Raw genomic sequence first — 22,459 nt, 5'->3', positions numbered from 1 at the left:
CTGAAAATTTTAACAAGTGGTAGTACAAGCTCTCCAAAGCCATGCTCATGATATTTCTAACTCTTAAGATCTGTCTGTACCTCGTAATACTAAGAATTACATATCACATACAGAAAATGAACAGGACATATTAGATTCTGAAATAGTAAGTTGCTTTTAGTTCTCAACCCAGATTTGAATATGTGGAACATGAACAGCAAATAAAAAATACAATGAAAAGTTTAGTACTGCACTGTTAATAATTAAAGGACCCACAGTCCAGTATAAATTCTAGTTGGTAAGGCTGCCCACTTCACGAAGGGAAATAGTTCCTAAAAAAACAAGCCATTCAACAGACAGGGATAGGTTTTTTAAAATAAAAAGGCATACTTCATGACATTTTAAGATTCTCAACATCTTATATCCTTATGTTCTTTCATTATCTGAGAAGTAATTAAAATAACTAATGAAACTGCAATCTAAGTAAAAGGACACTGGTTGATGCCAACTCTTATTGGCAACATATATTATATCAGTTCTTGTATATGAAGTCCCCGAACTGCTAATAAAAATATTTAAAACACAGATCTACAACAAATTGTGTTGCCAATCAGGTTATCATTATCTTGTATAAACCGTGAAAATTGGAATCATGTGAGCAGGTTAGATTAATTCTCCATTCTCATTATAAGCACAGGTGTAGCACAAACACCATGTGAAATAACCAATTAAAATGAAAAGAAAAATCTGCTTTTTCATTAGCTGCCTTCACTGCATGACCAATCAGAAAATTATTTAATATTAATATTCTGCATATACCAAAAGTAATTTTCATAGTAACTAACATAGGTAAGAGAGCAAAAACGGCTCTTTATCTGTGGTACTATTCAAAATCTGCATTCTCTTGGAGGGAACTCTGATAACTTTTTTTTTAAGCCCTTTTAAAAACATAATATCTTATGGATATTTATCTAAAAATAGGAAGAGTCTTTGTTAACAGATGAGAAGCCAAGGCTCCGAGAAATTAAGTGACTTATTTGAGGTCACATGTTACCCAGGAGATGTTAATAATTTGCTGAATGACACAGAGCTGGCAAACGGTAGCAAGCATCCCCCCCGACAATATTCTGACCAGAGCATGGCCACTACTGTGCCACCCATCTAGAATATTCCAGACTAAATAGGTATCTAAACATGAGCTGGTTTTGAGCCAATCACCACTGGCAATAACCCTACTGTTGACTCCAAGAATAAGCATGACTGAACATTTTGTAGATTTTTGGGGATTTTGATGACTGTACTACTTGTGTGCAAAGACAAAGAAAAGGCTACACATAAGAAGACTCAGTAACTTGAGTTATCTATATTCCAAAGCTTGCCTCCTTCACACTCATACATTCACATTTCCAAAAACCAGTTCATGATAACCATCTCAGGTTTGAATCCATGATTGTTAAATCCATGGGATCGGAAAAATTACACGTCAGGTTTGAAAAGGGCTTTAACCACCACCTAGCTTGGTCACTGACATGAATCCCCTCTCTGATATCCCCACCAGGTAGATGCGTAACCTCTACTGGACTGTTGTTTTTTTTTTTTTTTTTTATAATTTATTTTATTCAAGTATAGTTGATTTACAATGTTGTGCTAATTTCTGCTGTAGAGCAAAGTGATTCAGTTATACACATATATACAGTCTTTTTCATATTCTTTTCCATTACGGTTTATCACGGGATATTGAATATAGTTCCCTGTGCTATACACTAGGACCTTGCTGTTTATCCATTCTCTATATACTAGTTTGCATCTGCTAACCCCAAGCTCCCACTCTGTCCCCCTGCCACCTCTCCGCCCCCTTGGCCACAACCAGTCTGTTCTCTGTGTGCTGGACTCTTTCTCATACAGCCCTGGCCACCTCAGCGGACAGCCCACTCCGTCTACGGACAAGGTAACCCTTAGAAGGCTCTGCCTTACCTGACCTAAAATCCTTTCACCAGGACAACTCCTCTGGGTAATTTAAACAATCCTAATCTCACTTCTTCAGGATAGCTTTTCAAACATTTAAACTATAGCCACCATGCCGCATAGGCTTCTCCCTTCTTCGCCCTAGGTTAAACATCTGTGATTCTTAACGAGTTCTTTCTCGAGTGTGAGCTCTAGGATTCTGAGTCCACTCATCCCTTGGGCCACTCTCTGCTCACAATGCCGAGCCTGGCTATGCACCTCTGCAGGTCTTCAGCGGACAACACTAAATGCAGGTACTCCAGGCCCGCTCTGGTCCCCGTGGAGAGAAAAAACACCTCAGCAGAGCTTCTCAGTTAAGGGCCCACAGGTACTACGTGCTATTTGCTTCTCTTTGGGTGGCAGTGACCATTTGTTGTTATTGACAACACAGATGTAGGCCACCTATAGGATTCGTAGATGTAAAAGTGGGAATCCTTTCATTAAATAAAAATTTTAAAACCTTGAAAACCTAAGAACACCTATCAGTTTATCTGAACTGCTTGACCACATTAGTAGGTATACTTGGAAATTCTTGCTTTCGCAAACTTTAATTAAAAACAATATTTGTTTCAATATGATGGACATTATCAGTACACGTAGGACATAGTAAACTCTCAGAATGTTACTGAATTATAACTCCTATACTTATATGAAACATATATTATTATCTAGGGTCATGGTGGACATCTTTATCTGAAAATAACTGAGTAAACAGCAAAATATTTTATTTTTAAAAACAACATCACCTTTTCAATCCTAAAACCGTCCTAACATTTGATTCTCTTTGGTGTATTTTATGATTTTCCTCGACCACCTTATATGTATGCTCTTTGGAACCAGCTATGTACAGCAAGACCATGTATTTAGATGGCTTGGGGTGAATTCAGATACGAAAACATTTTCCTTCTGGGCAAAGTAATAAAATGACATTCTTGCTCCTCCCACTATAAGTCAAACAGAGGTCAGTTCCCCCAACTCTGTATCTGTTTAAATAAACTGGTCCAGCTGTTTGTTTCTAAAATGCCCTTTGACCTTGTGTCTCATCCTCTCCGCTTCTGTGACAGAATGCTTTACTTTCCATTGTAGAAGATTCTAAATGATCAAGAATCTTCTAAACACTGAACCAAAAAAGACCTTTGGATTGTATGTAAACTTACATGAACATATTCCCTTCTTATAACACTGTCATTTCAAGAAGCATCAGTAAAATAGTTATTTTAAACTCATATGTATGAATACATAAATATATATTAGAGCTTGAACATAAGAAGAAACAGTGTTTTTTAAGAGAAATAAAAAAGAGAATGACAAAATTCCAATTTCAAAGTACAATAAAAAAATACATTCTCCAATATCCATAAAATAGTTTAAGATGAAATATACCCATGAAATACACACAATCTTTGGAATTTTCCATATTGATAAGGTCTTTTTAAAAAGCCTGTGTGTTTCAAAATGTAAGAGAAAACTTTTACAATTTTACAATTGATGTCCAAACATTATAGCCCTTAAAACTCAGATGTATAATGTCAGGAATATGCGACAACAGGACAGTTTTTCTTACTCATTAAAATAGTTTCACACCTTGGTTTAATAGAGTGTAGTTCAAATTTGCCATAGACTGGGCATTTTAAAGGGTAATCCTTTTAGTTAAGTATCATTTAAGGTTGAGAAACGTACTGTTTGCATTTCCATATTTCATTCCAAACATCAAGGTATATGTTTTTAAAAATCCCATTTTGCTTTGAAAACACAATCTTCTTTTGTGAAGTATTTTTTAAGAACTGGACACCCTGTAGGTGGTAGAAAACTGAATTAGAGAAAGAATTCTTAAATTTCCTTTACTCATAGAATCATGGATTAGACTTTCTTCCTGTGACCAAACTGTCTCCTTTCTCAAAACAAGAAGTTTCACAAAGGAAAGGAAGATAATGGATGGGCTTTAGAGCTTTATTCCATGTCAAAATAAACAGAGATGTATTTCTTTTTACCTAATTATTTGTTTAAGACTCAAGTCCCTTAATAAAGGGGGAGTGGGAGGTTGAAAGGGGAGCAAAACCTTCAAATATCTGAGACATGGGATCATCTAAAAACTGAATTTTATCATTTGCATTTTTAAAATAGGAATCAGACAAGGAGAATGGGAGATGAATCTTGAGTTACGCTAAAAAGAAATACAGGAAGTTTTGCTCTATTCTTTCTTTTCTTTGCCCCTAGATGTTTATTTATTATTAGACTTTTTTTTTTTTTTTTTCCCATTCTGCTAATTCCACCTATCTCCTTTTATTCTCGGTCTTTGGATACCTGAATAGTTTTCTGAGCAAGATCTGGTAGAACAGCTTTCTAAAGTTGACCTTTGTCCTTCAGTTTATCCTCCACTCCCTGCCCTGGTTCCTTCCCACGAAACTGGATTGTTAAATTTAGTTTTCTCTTTGTGAGAACCAGGAGGGGTGGCCAGATCATAGCGGGCATCCATTAGGACCAAACACCAGGTATATCTGCCCAGTTCCACAGGCAACTTTCCCACATGGCTTTGCCCTTGGTCTTCCTTGTATGGTTCTCCATAATACTGACAAAAGGAAGGAAAAACTACTTGCTCACTTTCAGAAATGGAATTTTCACCTTTACTCAATTCTACTTCTCAGTGTTTACCACCTTACTTATTCACTGATGATTAAGGGGAGCCCATATTTTGTTACTTTAACATGCCACAGCCCACTCATGGAACTGCATCAAATCAAATAAAAATAAAATTCTGACAAAATGCTGTTGTTCCTAAACAATGACATGACTCTCAGTCATTCCCATAGTGCTTCTTGCCAACTAGGCATAAGTGACTAGCCAGCAGGATGGTAAGTACCCATTTAAGTATGTAGAAATGTCATTTTACAGTACGTACCCTCCTTTGCCCAAGAAGCTAAAATTATTAACTATTAAGAAAAGATTTCATTAAATAACAGGATATGGTAGTAAAAATGCTTTATAAACCTATACTATCCATTAAAGAAAGTATTAATTATAGTCATCTTGATTACTATTTAGGTATACTTAAGAATACTTACATACAGACTTTAATAGTAATAAAAATTAATACCATGAATTCTTAAGTATCAAGATTAGTACTGGTGATGTCTGCATGCACTATTCTTCATTCAGTTAAACATGAACAACATGCAACTATAATAGTTAATTGCTATATAATTCATTTTATTTATATTCATTGCTATAAATATTTTTATAGAATTAAGCCTTGTGAAATATCTTCAAATATAAAATTTCACATTGGAAAGTAGTTGCTGGATTCCAGAGTTTTGTTCTTTCTTTTTCCGTGAATTTTCTTGATGTAGCATTTCTTTCAGCTTTATCACAGTCACTTAAAGAAAACTATATATCCGACTTTTTTTTTTTAAGTCAGCATTTTCTAATAACTTTAAGGCCTGTTTTATAAACAAACGTTTCAGGGAACGAGTTCTAGCTGTCTCCCACGTAACACTCTGTTCTTTTAAACAAGAAATCGACTTCAAAATCTTTTGTTGGAATTCTCTATTTTAGATTTACATTTACTTATTGGATTTAATGATCTGTAACTGGCAGGCTTCAGGATCCAAGCCTTCTTCTACACTCCCTTTCTTTGTGAAGTAAAATTTCATGAAACATGATTTTAAGACGCTCAAGAAAGTTGATTCAATCTCAAGTCAAACCTAATGAAATCATGTTTTTGGCGCTGTCTTCTAGTTTCTCAACCTCCTCCAGGATCTGACAGTTTCAGGACTGCAATACATCATCTGTGTGTCTGAGGGCAGGGGAGATGACTGAACAGGAGGGGAGAAGGGAGCATGTGTTTTGCTCTCCATCCACTCTAGAAACATAATATCGGAATTTTGCTCAAATCACAAGAAGCCCATCAATCAGAGGTCTGAGAAGGTTCCCCTTCTCTAGAAGTGATGGGTATATTTGGCAAACTACTCTAGAAAAAACTGAAGCTGAGACAGTTGAGGAAGTTAATTATATATAAAATGTCTTCCAAGCAACTAGTGAAAAAAGTCACTAATTAGTTGAAAAATATAATGCAAAGTAAAAACAAAACCCAAGTTTCATTTTGGACTTTATATGTTGAAATAACTTGCAAACACTTCATCACTTGGTTATATATTACAGAAAGTTTTCCTTGAAAGCAAATTGGAAAATGACTTTTTTTTACTCTAAAAAAAATAGAAGCTCAGCTTGCTAAATCCTTTCATCTGAACTGAATTCAAAGCAAGAGTGGCTCCCTTAGAGCAGAGTCTCTGATTCTTTTGCTACCTTCTAGATCACTAAAGCCTTAGGCTCTAAACTCAGTAGAATGAATTGTAGGGATGTATCACTAGACCTAGCATAAGAAATACCCAATAGTTATACGTATCTTAAGTATCCATATAAAGCATAGGGAACCAAATGGCATTTATAAAATATTTACTTAAATGTGACAATTTGTCAAATTTGATTTTGTATAACCTTATATTTTTTTTAAATGTGGTTTACTTAAAGTATATGAAATTAAAGTGATTATTAGCACAATGATTAAGCAATAGGATAATCTAGGATAATCTAGCAAAACCTCCTTTACTAATGAAAAGCTAAAATGGTAATAATAATATCTTCAAAGAATAAATGTGTCTCTTTGATTTAAGCCGAACCATTTTTCACATAAATTCTAATTTTCCCATATTCACAAAATTCAATAAAATTGCATCTAACTAAACATCCCTTAAACATTACAGAATAAGTATACAGTTATTTAAAACAAATCTTAATGTTCTGCCAATTTCCATTGTAAATAGGATGACCAGATAATTTATCATCTACACTGGGATAATTTTGAGAGTGAAAAGAACGTTATTAATAATTATGCTGGGCAACAGGCATAAACCATGAATGTCCCATGCAATTGGGGTGTATGGGCTACCCTACTGATCAAATATGCACCTATTTTCCCAAATAGAATTTCCCCTGAATGATTGGATTTGACCAGCCCAGCATGCATACTGTGTTAGGTGACCAGCCTAGCATGCATACCGTGTTCTAGAATCTCAGCACCATTTTGGAGTAGCTCTCAGCTCTTTCCTTTCTCTAGAATCTCTCCTTTATTTGCCTCAAGCCTTCACTAACTAGAAACTTCCAGGCCTGGAGTCTCTACTCGTGCCAAGGGAAAATATCTCAAAATTTAGCTCGATTTTTTCTTTTCACCTGGTCACAGATTAGGTTCGACCTGAATGGAGGCCTGTGTCTATTCCTCAGAATGTTCACTGTAACTTCTGTTTCAATTAGCAAAGTTTGAAACCTAAGCTCTATGTAATGTATATCAATATGTAACCTGTAGGCCCTTATATACAAATGGAACCACTTAAACTAAAAGGCAAAATCTCTCAGTTGATGTATATGACAAAATCTTTCAAATGAGGACAATAAAACCAACAAAATGACCTCCTCTTGGAACCTGTCAAATCTTTGAAAAATGCTTATGGTCATCGAAGTCACATTGGGGAAAGTTCGGAGAATGTACATTTCACTTCTGAGTTGCCGGCCTTTTCTTTGAACACCATTGCTCATAATTATCAAAATCAAAACACGGGCCACGGGCAGGAAGAGTGAGAGCACTGTCTGGTGGGAAGAATACGAGAACTGAGTAGGAAAACTGCCACTTACTGGCTCTGAGATCATAGCAGTATTTAGGTGCTGGAATTGTGATGATCAAGTGAGTGAATGTTTATGGAAAGCGCTTTGTAAACTGTAAAACCTAAGACAGAGGTTTGCTGGGGATAGTGTCATTATGATTCTCAAAAATACCTAATGGTACAAAAACGTATATACAAATTCTTATGGCAGCAAAAGATGGAAACAACCCAAATGTCCATCAACAAACGAACTAATAAAGAAAATGTGCTATATCCATACAGTGAAACATTATTCAGCCATCAAGAGGAATGAAGTTTGACACATGCTACAACGTGAATGAAACTTGAAAACATAATGCTAAGTGAAGGAAACGAGTCACAAAAGACCACAGATCTTGTGATCACATTTATGTGAAATGTCCAGAATAGACAAATCTATAGAGACAGAAAATAGATTTGTGGTAGAGTTGGGGATGGAAGTATGGGGAGGATGCAGGGCTTCCTTTTGAAGTGGTGAAAATGTTCTCAAATTGACTGTGGGGATGGTTGCCCATATCTGTGAATATACTTAAAACCACTGAATTGTACAATTTAAATGAGTGAATTGCGTGGTATGTGAATTATATCTCAGTAAAGCTGTTAAAAATAAATACATAATGGTGGAATGCACGAGACACTGGACCAGGCCCTCCTTGCCTCTAATTAGGGGTGTAATGTTGTAAGGCCCTGAGCCTCATCTGTTAAAGGGTACACACAATCCTATCCAGGACTTGGACTCTGTCATTCTATAGCATTGTTTCTAAAATTTTAATCCGTGTTGCCTTTGATAAACTTCAAAATTTCCTATCCCTTTGTTACTTGCTATTTCAGAAGAAATAGCATGACAAAAATCAAAAGTTAATTCCCAAGACCCTTTTGTATACTACATTCGCTCAGAATGATTCTGATCTGCCTTTTCTGGCCACTCTCTCCAGTCCCCACTTGGCCCTGAGGATGGGAATCCCTGACATAACCCATTGCACTGTCCTTTCTGTAAACAGTCCTGCCAGGTAACTAGCCATGGGGGCTGAGACCTGACATCTTTGGACACATACAATTCTTTCCATTAGCTTTTCAACATCTCCTACACCCTATCCTTTCCAAGTACATATGAACTCTGACCCAACTAAGGATCAAATGAAGTCAACCGTAGCAGACGTTTTAGTGATACAGGCCAACAAAACCCTTCAACTAGACAACAACACTCAAAACTACCAGTTTACATTCAAATCAGCATCCTACAGTAGAACATACTGGAAACTTAAAAGATATATATTTTTAATCATGGTGCATTTAATTCCAACCCTCTGCAATATACTATTCTCTTTTTTTCATAAATTTATTTATTTTTGGCTGCGTTGGGTCTTCATTGCTGCATGTAGGCTTTCTCTAGTTGCGGTGAGCGGGGGCTACTCTTCATTGCAGTGCAGTGGCTTCTCTTGTTGAGGAGCATGGGCCCTAGCTGTGCAGGCTTCAGTAGTTGTGGCACGTGGGCTCAGTATTGTGGCTCGTGGGCTCTAGAGCGCAGGCTCAGTAGTTGTGGCACACGGGCTTAGTTGCTCCGTGGCAGGTGGGATCTTCCCGGACCAGGGCTCGAACCCATGTCTCCTGCACTGGCAGGCGGATTCTTAACCACTGCGCCACCAGGGAAGCCCCAATATACTATTCTTGAAAAATAGTGACCAAATCAATAGTAAGCCAGATGTCTCCCATGACAGGAAATCCGTTTTTGACCTAAGTTACATTTAGAATCCAAGACCAATAATTCCCACGGGCCTGAAAGAGTTAATGTATTTGCAAAAGGGAGTACTTTTTCCCTTCTTCAGGGATGGGATCTAATCTTGTGGCCCTTTAACCACGCTGGTTAAGAGGGTAAAAGGAAAAAGGAGCTCTCAAGGGTGGGAAGAGATTAAGGTTTTTTGTTTATTTGTTATTGTTCAGGTGTCAAGAGCCCAATAGAGTTAATTATTTCCCATATTCATGGGTCAGGCTTAAAGGCCTCGTAAGAATGGAAATAAAATAAGGAGGAAAATATCAAAGGCTATGAGGGCATGTAACGGGACAGCCCTGTATTTGCCAAAGTTACAAACATCCATGTTGTTGGCGTGTTTTTTTGGTTTGTTTTTTGCTCTTTCATTTTATTTTCTTAAACATCTTTATTGGAGTATAATTGCTTTACAATGGTGTGTTAGTTTCTGCTGTATAACAAAGTGAATCAGCTATACATATACATGTATCCCCATATCTCCTCCCTCTTGCGTCTCCCTCCCACCCTCCCTATCCCACCCCTCTAGGTGGTCACAAAGCACCGAGCCGATCTCCCTGTGCTATGCGGCTGCTTCCCACTAGCTATCTATCTTACATTTGGTAGTGTATATATGTCCATGTGTTGGCGTATTTCTGTTGTTATTTTTTTAAAATGCTCTCTTTCCCCTTAAAAATTAACAAAAGAAGCACAACAAAACCCTGATAATCTACACAAAGTTCCAGGCATTCACACATTGGAGCCACGCAGATCCAAGACATTTGCCCTCAGAAACACTCCCTCCCCACGCACCCCTGGCTCCTCTCCGTTTTTGAGAAACTTGTCTTATTCAACAAGGAGGCAACATTTGCCCCATTTTTTACTATTTCAGGCTGCCTCTTTAATCACTCAGAAATGCTGTTTGTTTTAAGTAGGTGCAGCCTGAAGCCGGAGGGTGATGTAAGTGCGAGGGGAGAGGGGGGTCTCTGTGGGCACAGCTCCGTGCCCCAGTGCTCAATGGTTAATCACCCAACACCAGCCCGAGCAACTGTTGACACAAAATACGTGGAGATCAGGTCTGTGCAAGCAGAAAATACCAGAAAGGCAAACTATATGTAAACACACTTAAGACAGATTTGACAAGAATAGACCTCAACCTGACTTGCTAGGAAACTCCTCAAGCCGAAAAATGTCAATGTTCCTCTCCACTGAGGCTGTTTCCCCTGACAAAGTTTCCTTTGAGAAGAAAAAGAGTAACATTTTCAAAACTAAAATGAGTTTACAGAAGTCAGCGGACACATGTGACCCTTGATGCACATAGTGTGAGTTTCGAATGTGCTCCTACATGCAGAAGTTATGTAATATAATACAGTTCTTGCAGGTACACCTGGTGCAGAGCCAAACGAGAGAGACAGAGAGAGAGAGAGATAGATAGAGAGAGAGAGAGAGAGAGAGAGAGGAGAGAGGAGAGAGAAGGAGGGAGGGAGAGGGAGGGAGAGAGGAAAAAACCAGCTTGTGCAAATAACCACAATTCAAAAAGTTATTTCTCCTGACCTATAAAACTCATGCAAAGAAGCAAATGGATAATGCTTAAGCAGTCTTTTAATCTTATCTAACTGGCACCTGACAACCCGTTACTTATAGGTTGTTAATGCACCAACTAAAAAGTTTGTCATGTACAAAATTACTAGAGAAAAAGATTGAACGCCTGAGGAAAAAACAAATTTTGCTGTACAACAACTTCAGAAATTCCGAGCCTATTATCTGTCATGCCCTTCACAGACTCAGAGCCTACCGCTAAAAACAACTGATTTATCTTTATTATGAATCCGAAAGTGACAGCACACATGTTTTTCATGTCTTGCGATAATGTTTAATTTCATCTAGTTTTTATTTTACAGGGCTTTGATTTGCTTATTTAAGATGAAGAAGAGTAACAACTTTGTAATGAATTGTCGGGTTTGTCTCTTTATCAAAGGCCCTGTTGTGTGTGTGTGTGTGTGTGTGTGTGTGTGTTTTCCCCCGCTTCTCATGTAAAATGGGAATCAAAATCAGCTTCAGAACATTCACCTTGCTTCAGTTCACGTTTTTACACCGTCTAGAATATCAGGGCTGGAAGAGGCTTATTACACTGCCACCAATTCCGCAGCCCTCCCCTTCCATTTAAGGCAGAGGAAACTGTTGCCCATGGAGACAAAGTGAGTTGATCAAGGACACACATCTACTTGGTGAGGAGTGGGGACGACAGATGACATGTTTGGACTCCAAACATTCTTTCCCCTGTGTATTCCCTCCCCTCACTCGCCCTGGGTCAATTGTGTGTTGTGAGGCTTACAGGGGAATTTGTTCCTCGGCCACCTGTGGATGCTGGGGCTTTCCCCCTTGACTGGGGTGCCTCTCAGCCCCTTACTTCCCACACTCTCCTTAATGGAGTCAGCTCCTGCTCTGCTGGCCGGGTGACACCAGGGGAGTTCTTTCCGTTTCTCTGATCGGACACTCGTGCCAAGACACTGAAAACAATAAATCTGCTTAATTAGGACTTGCACCAAGTCCTGCTGACCTCCACACCATGTTCAAAGTCAAGCACCACACCAAGCCACTGGTTTCACTGCCTTGAAAGGGATATTCAGGAACACTGGGTTCAGGATGGAATCAGTCTCCCAACCCACTCATCTCTGCGCCTCGCTGGAACCCCAACCTGGTCCTGAAAGTATCTTTAGGTTGTACCAACTCTCAGATTCAGACCTCTTTTTTTTTTTTTTTTTTTTAGATGTTTTAGGACTTTAATGTCCTTCACATGGTCAACAAAACACTGACAATGGATGAACAATAGAGGAGAAGACTCTTCAGCAAAGATCTTCCCGAACTCACGGCATCACTGGTCAAACACCAGAAAGAGAACAGTCACGTGAACAAACAGTAAGGGAGTTTAACAGAGATTTTTAGTTTAACAGCATAACTGAAAAACAAAGAACCAACCAACCAACCAACCGTTCTTCTACCCACTGAAAGGAAAGGAAAGGTGAATCAGGGAGCTTCCAAATCTCTCACACTCTTGTCCTGAAAAGCTCAGAGACTGTCTTTGAATGTTGGCTGCAGGACAAACAGCAGTTACACAAAACAGTATCTGGACTTTCTAATCCATCTTCCTACAACCCACCCCTTCCTGTTTCTCTTCTCACCTAGACTCACGGTCCCCTGGTGGAAGGGGCAGGGTTTCTCCATCTGGCACAGTGGTCCAACACCTACCCTTTCGTGAGGAGTTTCCATCTTTCCCAGTATTAACCATGCATGTGATTGCACACAGTGGGGGAAAAACCTCTGAGTAAACTTAGCGAGTAAAACTTACAACAAAGTGTATTTCACAGACTGCAGAGTCATTTTCAAAGAGGATTGTTTGCTGGAAATCTTTTAAAAATCTGCAGACAAAAGCAGCGTCTCCTTTGAATGCCTAAGACTCTCTGACATGACAATACCTGAAGGTTTCAAAATTCACAGCTCTTTTCCCCGCAAGCTATTTGCTCAGCTTTCCTAAATAATACCCTGCGTGCCTGGTACCTTGCCAGCTCTGTCTCAGGCAATATGCAAGCTAAACATTTTTTGACTGATTTCAGTATTTTCTCATGAGCAACTAGACAGTATTTTATCTAGTGAATATTACTGACTGCTCTAATCTAAGCCCAGAGTAAGGGCCTGTAAAGGTAATATTATTAGAGTTGACACTCAAGGTAAAAAGAGTAGCAATTAACTGTGGCCTGGAGAAAAACAACCCGTTCTGAAAGGTGCTGGAGAACTGTTCTATTTATATTTCTCCTTCTCTTCCTTCTTCTTTTAAAAATACTGCACCTGTTACTCCATTGATCAGTTAGGAAGTCTACCTTAAATGCAGGTTACACTTAAATTCTCAAGGGAAGAAGTTAAACCACCTGCTTAATAAAATTACCTCTTGTGTGTGAAGTGGTTCCATCCCTAGGTGATTCCTAGGCAAGGAAAATCACTATACACCCTGCACTTTCATTTTGTAGTTGAATAGGAAACAAATGACCCAGGACTCCTTGCTTGGTGCACTGTTTTTTCCTTTTACATCTGTTTTCCTTGCTTTTGTGTCATGCCTCTGTTTAGTTTTATTGACAAAACAATCTGTGCCTAATGTTTAAACAACATCTGTAAAATGTATTATTAAATTATGTTGGAAGAAAAAGCAGAGCAATTCTATGAAACCCCATGACCCCCTATTGATTTTTAGATCTCAGAAGTTGAAAGGATAATTTGTGAATGTTTTAACATTTACATCTACACAGGTACCTATATTTATAGAATCTTTGATTACTTATAAAAGTATTTGCTACATCATTACCATAACTCAGAAAGAAACTTGACCTTTTACAGTTGAATCTGTTTATTATAACAAGGGTGATCTTTTTTTTTTTTTTTAAATAAGTTTACATTTTTACCTGCCAGGGCCAGAAATCTCCAAGGATGACATACTTTCCCCCCCCACTGGTAATAAATGGGAAGTGATGGCTGAATGCTTTGCAGTTTTGAAGGCAATGAATGAAGAAACTAGGAAAATCTGGTATACGTACTAATTCTGAGAACTTTAAGAGCTATGATGGTTCTGTAAAGTGTCATCGCGGAGGTTCGGATGCTCCCTGGAATTTTATGCACCCTATTGATGGGGAGTGACTTTTCTGTCTACATACATACCGTATTTCACATAAACTATGTATTTTGCACCTAAGACCCATTGCCTTCTCAGAGAGGGTAAAGAACTAATCATGGAACATTAGGCCTTAATGGGAAAGTGTGTGGATGAGAAGGGGTAAACAAAGAAACTAACATTTATTCAATACACCCTAGGCCAGACCTCTGCCTAGGCAGGATGTGTCTGAGGCATCCAGCAAGAAAGATACAATGCGGGCACAAGTTTTCATCACATGTAATTCCCGAGCCTGCAACATGGCTGTGAAAACATATAAGGGAGTTTTATTTGACCATTCTACATTCATATTTTCAATATAAAAGAATAAAGTTGGTGTATTCGGGAGAGAAAAGAACCCAGTATTGACTTTGTGTGTGTGTGTGTGTGTGTGAGAGTGCGCTCTTTCTTCAAAGTTCTACCTACTTATTAAAAGACCAACCTAACCATCTAATCTTGAAATTTAAGAAGTTTCCACTTAAATGTCATTCAACGTATTAGTAATATTTTTGCACTGATATAACAGAAGTATTTATCACAACCACAACAACAATGAAAAAACAAAAAGACAAAAGCACCAAATGCTATTATTTATCACTTTGGGCTCAAATCATAATTGGGAGTGAGGGAGGAAAGGAAGAATAATACATACATTTATGGCACATATTGTATTTCAAAAATTATTATGCTTTAAGTCAAAGTCTACCATGGCATGCTAGACTGAAATATTTGGGCAATTAGTTATGGAGGTTGATTTTTAAAAACATGCAGTTGCCTCAAATGCTTGGATAATTTAGGTAAAATTTTTTTACCCAAATTATTTGCCTAATTGCCTCAATTCTCAAAAAATGTGTTGGCATAGACTTGTTCTACGATGCCTCATCTAATAAATGTCACATTCCATCCCAGAGCCCAATTCCTACAAGTACTAATACTAACCATTTTAAGAATACTCCTCTGTTTTCACTGACAGGTAGACCAAATATGAGTTAGAGCAGTTACTTCTTTTAATCCAAGTTTTCTCTTAATTAATCAAATCTGTCTTGTTGTTTTACATTTAAATTCTCCCTGTGATCCCCTCTCCCCGCCAAATCCCATCTGCTTTGTCCTTACTCAGCCAAGGCAAGTAGTATATATTACTTATGTCAATTAAAGACGCATAAAATTAGTTCAGCGATGGAATGAAAGAATGTTACAACGCACCAAACTTTTCTCATCTCATTTTTCTGTCAAAACCTAACTTCAAGCTGCATCAGCCAGGGTTTCTATGACAAGCTAACAACTGACATGAGTTTATATTTTTCACTTTCATATTGTGTATTTCAATACATTATGTTACTGCCAGTAATTATGAGTGATCTACACCCAACCCGCCCTTCAGCATTTTATTAAATCTCTTCAACAGTGACTCATAGTTCATACAAAATGTACATGTGTGTTAACAAGTCTTTAAAAATCCAAAAAGGAAGAAACACATTTTAAATGTTGTGTCTAAATGCAGTGAAGGGGAAAAGCTAAAATACTCGTGAAGTGTTTTGTTGTTTTTTTTTTTAATTATTATTTCCAGAATGAAGTAACTTACGCTTGATGCTCAATATAGGAAAAATATTTACAGGCTGTCAAAAAGACTCTGTGTAATGTTTTTATTACAATAAAGAAAAATGAAAACCACTTGGTAGTTGTGCTTTTTTCATCTTCAAGTCTGCCATCTTTAAGATTCTCTCACATCTTGGGTTTCAATACAGTACCGTCTGGGTTTCCCCATGTTTCCATCATATTTCCAACTCAAAGCCCAAAGAAAAAGAAATCTATTATCAGCTCCTTAAAAGGTGAAGGTCTGGATGAAAATTAATATACCGTTAAAAACTCAAATCAAATGTGGGAATGTCGTTATTCACCGAACTTAAGAGAAACAATTTCTCTTACAACTTTTAGTTACTGGAGGGTAACTCTCTACCACAAACAAAGTTGCTGTAGAGTTGAAACAGTTGCCAAATGCTCAGCAATGAAGTGCAAGCATAGGTCACTTCTAATTCCATACACAGAAGCGAGAGCACATGAACATTACACGGTGCCAGATGAGCACAGAATTGGGTTTACATCCCACGTAATAAGTAAAAGTGATTTTCAAGTTATGTGCCTGTGCAGAATTGAGTATCAGTGTGAAGTTTAGGGCAAAGTCTGCATCTATGTTGAAGAATTATTATCTGGCATGTATTATAACTTTTTTTAAGTCCTTTTTTTTCCCCCTCTTAATTGCAAAACCGAGGCAGTCTGATTGTGATCACTGCACAGAGAATCTAGGAAACGACAGTTGCATCCAGCTTGGTGTCACAGGAATGCCTGCCTGGCCGGGGGGCCACAGGAAATACCCCATCATGTCTTCTACCTGTGGCAAGCGGCTTGGATTGGAATCTGTTCTCTGGTAACGATGTTTGTGGGTGGAGCTTTCTAGCAACACTGAGGAGGAGGAGAGACGGCCTCTGTGGTAGATCACCTGAATGGCAGCCCATTGCCGTCCTAAATGAAAGCCAGCCAGCCACTCCTTGGCCCTCAAAGTGGAACATTTCCCAGGGAAACAGATATTTGTAGAGCCTCCATGTATTCAAATTGCCTTCCCATCAGTTTAGCTTTAAAAATGTTTAGGAATTTAGGTGTGCCTTCAAAATGGATGGTCTGCTCTATAATATCATCCAGAACAATTTGGAAGACAAAGTTCAATTATATAGTATCCAGAGTCTTGAAAATTAAGATACAGCCGCAGGTAAAAACAGGCAAACAAAAAAACCTCAGCAGCCACACGACTCCTAGTAACACACTCAGGTATAGTATGTCTTCCGTTGGCTCCTGATCCAGTTGACTAAAAGGGCTGCAAAAACTGATCTCCCAAGGCTGCCGTAAGGTCATAGAAATTGATAACCCTTACAAGCAATGCTTATGTGAGTCTGTCTGTGTCTTGAAGATAGTGCACTTTGTAAATTAATCCTCCAAAGGCAAATATATTGTAAGTAGCTTGTTATCTCTAAAATACTAAATTGAAGAATACATGGGATTATATTGACAGAAATTACATTTTCTGTAATGGGGCTTTATATATCTGAAATCTCTCCCAAAGGCTCCCAGACTCTCTAACAGAGAAGGGTCTGTTAATGTAGGTGCAATGGACATCAAGAACAAAGTTATTCACCAAAATGGATTAGGCCATGTAATCAGAGATTCTGTAATATTAATCTTTTGACACTTATTGAAAAGAAAGAAATACTTCTGTCCGCAAACTGGCATTCTCAGTTCTCCTCTTTCCCCAACCAGGCTTTGGGCCTTTTCTGGATTTTACTTCAAAGAGGATAAGGTTTCCTCATCATAAACACTAATCTAAAAATATTAGGACAATTAATTAGACGCTTAGTTTTAGAGGAGATCGGATTTTGATACCCTTCAAATATGACACTAGCTCTGGGTGATTGTATGAACCTGGCTTTCAGCACACTCACAAAGTGTAATAAATCATACTTCCTCAAAGGCTCCTTGCCACACCACTGTACATTAAGTCAGAATATTGTTGTCTGGTACTTGGTACATAATCTCAGCTTTCCCCCAAATCAGGAGTTCACACATTTATTTAGAAACAGTATTGCACAGCTCTTGAGATACATCAAGTTTTGAACAGCTTCAAAGTAGAAACATACATTTTTTTCTCTTTTTTCTATAGGGAGATAAGAAGAAAGGAGAGCCCATCCTGGAATGCACATCCCTAACAAATTCTAACTGAACTTAGTTATTCAGCGAATTTAAAACCTGACAGGTATGTGATAGTGGATTTTCTTGTTTCATAGAAAAGAGGATATCACTCTTTCTATTGATTATTCTTAAAAGTTAAAAAAAAAAAGGTCATAGAGAGAGACATTTACAGAGCCATAGTGAACGTGAATTAAACACTAATATATACTATGCCTAAAATTTGTCAATTTATAAAGGAGGTGGAAAGCAATACACTGTTTTCTTTTCTATACTAGCAAGTGCTCTCACCCACCAGTCAACACTGTGTTCTCACCTTTGGATCAACAAGCCACCAGGGAAAACTGGGTGTGTCTTCTTAATGCAAAACATTAGCTGCAGGTCGCCAGAGGGGGAAGCAGATTGTGTGTAAACACAAAGCCAAATTACTTACCAATTGTTCACTTGAAGGATGGTGAGTCCTGTGTCTTGTGCCAACTGCTTTTTCTGTTCTTCAGAAGGGTAAGGGTGCTGAAAGAGGACAAAAAAGATAGGTTGTGCACGTACACTTTGGATACACAATGTGCATATCACATGTCAGGTGCAATGCTAGGTGCGAGGGATTCAATAATAAACACATATGCTCGTTAAAAAAAAATATGTGTACTTCAGGCAATATTTAGGCTATTTTGTCAATAACCTAAGAGTCTAGTGAGGTCTATAATTAAAGGTAAAAATGCTGAGGTGTGTCACTCTTATTAATGGAATACTACATCATCTAATTAATGGCAGTAAAAGACAAGCCAATTACCAAGATTAGTGAAGTGTATAAATAGCTACTTAGGATACTTGCAGAACCTTGATACTGAGTTTATTCTTTAACAGGTTTGTTTGTTGCAAACACAAAATTCAGTAGGATCTTCACTGTATTTTATGGGATTAAAATAACAAGTTCTTTCTGAGCGTAAAAAAGTGTACCACCTTGACGTAATATTTTCTAGAACCACAGATTTTTAAAGCTGAATCATCTGGACCAACAAGCTCAGCTCAGGTCCCCGGGAGTTAAGCACTTCGTTAACATGATATTCTCCTCCCAAAACACCATGTTGCTGGATGCAAATATCAAAATTAAAGTGGGTGTATTTAAAAATAAAACAACACACTATTCATTTTAGCTCTTCTGCAAAGCACAAACAAATGAAATTCTACCCAAGTTGATTTCCCTAGCTGAATGTCAACATATGCTGTGATTCTGAACACAGGCCAATATAAGGTCAAAGACCAGCACATTTTGCGTGCGAAGAAAAAGCCTCAGGAGTTAAGAGTGGATAAAAAAATATTACAGGATTAAATAATAAAATGAAACCTATACCTCTTGTAAGATGTTTAGAATTCTACTAAGATTAGTTTTGGCAAGATACTTTCTGTTTAATAGTCAACTATATCTAAATTTGAAATATACATTTCTAAAGCCTGGGAGAGGAGCTGGGGGCATGGTTTCCATCCATTGGTGACATGGGCTACTTTGAAACACTGCACCCCAATAAATTCTCCCAAGATAATAATTGTTCCGATAGTCAACCTTCTATTCTCTTTATGAATGGGAAAGGGCACCCCCAACTCTCCATTTAACTATATGTGCCATCGGAAACCAATTCTGGTCTATTGAATGCTAATTAACATAGCTTTCAATCTTATTAATAATGTCTGATTAGATGCTAAGAAGGCTCGTTAATGACCACTTCAATGCTCTTACATATAAGTTTAAATATGTTCTATATCTATACACATGGGATTCGATTTGTGGAGAGCAGAGATGTAGCCATTTTCCCCATAAGCATTGTGTCTTGATTGTCACTTAATCAATAAATACACAGTTAGAATAAGGCTTTGCTTTCACGGAATATAGTGCCTCTCTCTAAAGAGCTCCAAGTATATTACAGACAGAATGGTAATTAATCCCCATTATATCCCTTTGAGGGACATAAATAGAATCTGTTGTCCCTCCTGTTTTACTGGTGAGGAAACTGGCCAGGGGAAGGCACAGTCCGCAGAGACACGACCTAGGGACATTTCCTGTTTCCCATCCAGTGTCTAAGCCACATCATGACAGAAGGATATGGCAAACGGCTTTCATAATCTCCATTCCTGTCCCGCCTCAAAAACCTCCAGACAGCTCACCTTGCCCAGCAATGCCTGCCACCACCCAGCCCCGCCCACTTCCCAGATGGGCGTCCTCTTCTCCTCACCCCACCACACCCCTCTGTCCAGCCACTTGGTGTGTTCTTCCAACACACCAGGCTGGTCCCTACCCTCAGGCTCCTGCTCCAAGGTCACTGTCAGGTCTCAGCTCAAATGCCAAGCCTTACTCCCCCCCACTCCCCACCAGACCACCTTATCACTCTCACACCAGTTTTTCCCCCTCTTTCTCTAATAGCAAGCATCACTCTCTGAAACACCCATTCTGATTATTTCTTTCCTTGGTCATGCGTCTCTTCTCACTCATTTAGCATCTCTAACACCCTCGCCTTTCTCATTCACCATCCTTAAAGCCCAGACCTGCACATAAAGAAAACCAGTAAATATCAGTGGAACAAAGGAATGGCTCTGACTTGCCATGATACACAGATACTCTCCACTCAGATGCAACATCAAAATGTAAAATACAAATTTTTTTAAAAGCCCACAGGAAGTATAAACAATCCAATTTGAGATCCACAACACAACTTTCCTTACTTCATTCCTAAAAGTGATGTCTACCCACTCTTCTCAAATGAAAGTATGTCACCTCCATAATCGGCAAAGATCGTAGGTGACAATCACCCTACTCACCATTATGCCAGTCATCACAGGCAAAATCTCACAATTGGATACCGACCTAAAAGCAATACACTGCCCTAAGGTTTAAAACATGACTCCCACTTCATAAAGGTTTGCCACACAATACAAACCAAATGAATCTTTTCTCCTCTGAACTGAATACTGAATTATGGTTTCATATATAGTAGTTCTATGTCTACACTAGTTGAAGAATTGCACAAAGTTACATATGACCCTTTTAGACTGTATAAATTATGCTGCCATTCACTAACTATGAGACTTTGAAAAAGGGACAACTTCTCGATTTTATCATCTGGAGGTTAGCCAGGCTAGCAATTCTTGAGTAATAAAAGCCTGACTTTGAAATATGCAAATTTTAGCATCTAGCTGTTGGCACTATTTGCTATATAAAGCTGTACACTGATGTACACAAGTCATTTCCAATCTATAACATCTTCTGTAATATGATTTGCTTACAGTTTTGCAGGTCTTCTGGAAATCTCTTTCAGTGCTTTTCAATTGAATTAATAAATATGTCAATGGTCCCTCTTCACTACAGCTGGATGGCAACACCTTTTGCCCTGTCTTGTTAGTTGTGTCTTAATATTATGACCAGAACTGGATTAAAAATTAATATTTATGCCACTTACCTTTAGTTACTTTGAAAATTGGGAATTGTCACAGTCATTTATTTGTGCTGTGTTTTCAAGAGTATTTTTGCATGCCTGTTTGTGAGCAAGTTTTACATCCATTCTTAGAAAGCAAGTGGAATTCACATTTTATTTATGCAAAGGGTGTCGGGAAAACTCTCTTTGGATCATTAAAATTACCTGAATCATTATAGCTTCAAAGAGCAATCTATGGCCTGCAAATTGTCAGTGCAAGTTTAGGTTGTTTCTTTACATCATGCAGTTTCTGATTTCAGAATTTAAATATCATAAAATGAGAAAGTTCTAACCGTTTTTTTTCTCTGTCACTTTTCATGTGATCTGATTTTAAGTAATTGGAACAAACTGTGCCTAATTTCATGCAGCATAATTGCCAGGCAGCCTCAAGCTATGGAGACCCAGCACTCTGTCTCCATTAAACAATTTTCAGTTGTTCAGGATATATTTTTTTTAATAGAAATGAATGAGCCTGGATGAAATTAAATGTCACAATAATCTGGTCATTGTTAAGGGGGCAAAAGGTATCAACAAAATTCCTAAACCTTTGTCTATGGTAGACCGACTGGATATTTTTCTTTTTTTCATAGTTCTTGAACCTGGTGTCCCACAAACTTTCAATTCCGCCACCCCACCCCACCCCCCCCCCCCCCCCCCGCCAAAAATTCTGTAATTGCTAGAATCACATGAAAGCCACAACTTCAGGTAGTTAATCCACAGTCAGCCAAAAATTCACAAAGAAGTAGGCTTTTTAACTGAAATCCAATATGTTTAACTATCTTAAATCCTATGCATCTTTACTAGATAAGCTTTTTGTGGACAGTATGAGTTATTCCTTTGTAGACTTAAAAAAATAAAAATGACTTGACAAAAACCCAACATGCCCCAGGCAGGGCTGCTGTGAAAACATTCAAAGCCCGGGTTGCGTTCCGCCCACAGGGCTAGTGAGGCCACGAGAAGGGCAAAGGTAGATGTCATTTTACAAAAGAGAGAAAGACGAGTGCCATATTAGGAAGAAAATGGAAAATTCATTCCAAACCATTGCAACCACAGGGCTAGGTCTCCCTTGCCATTTTCCTGAACACCTCTGCTATTATGGCATCTAAACGGCAAGGACACTGGTTTAAGAAACATCAGTAGG

The 22,459-nt window shown here is 38.2% G+C and overlaps 1 protein-coding gene across 2 annotated transcripts in view; it reads right to left on the bottom strand.

The window, feature by feature from the left end:
* The window catches only part of MEIS1 (Meis homeobox 1), a 137,456-nt gene that overhangs the window by 6,127 nt on the left and 108,870 nt on the right, over positions 1-22,459 (bottom strand). For both annotated transcript variants that reach the window (XM_068564564.1, XM_068564565.1), the window contains exon 9: positions 18,288-18,364. In XM_068564564.1, coding sequence (XP_068420665.1) covers positions 18,288-18,364 — 77 coding nt within the window. The remainder of the gene's footprint in view (positions 1-18,287; positions 18,365-22,459) is intronic.

The sequence above is a fragment of the Eschrichtius robustus genome, chromosome 15, assembly GCF_028021215.1.
Source record: "Eschrichtius robustus isolate mEscRob2 chromosome 15, mEscRob2.pri, whole genome shotgun sequence".
Classification (NCBI taxonomy): Eukaryota; Metazoa; Chordata; class Mammalia; order Artiodactyla; family Eschrichtiidae; genus Eschrichtius; species Eschrichtius robustus.
Note: the sequence above shows the minus strand (reverse complement) of the source record. Positions and strands in the feature narration are given on the sequence as shown.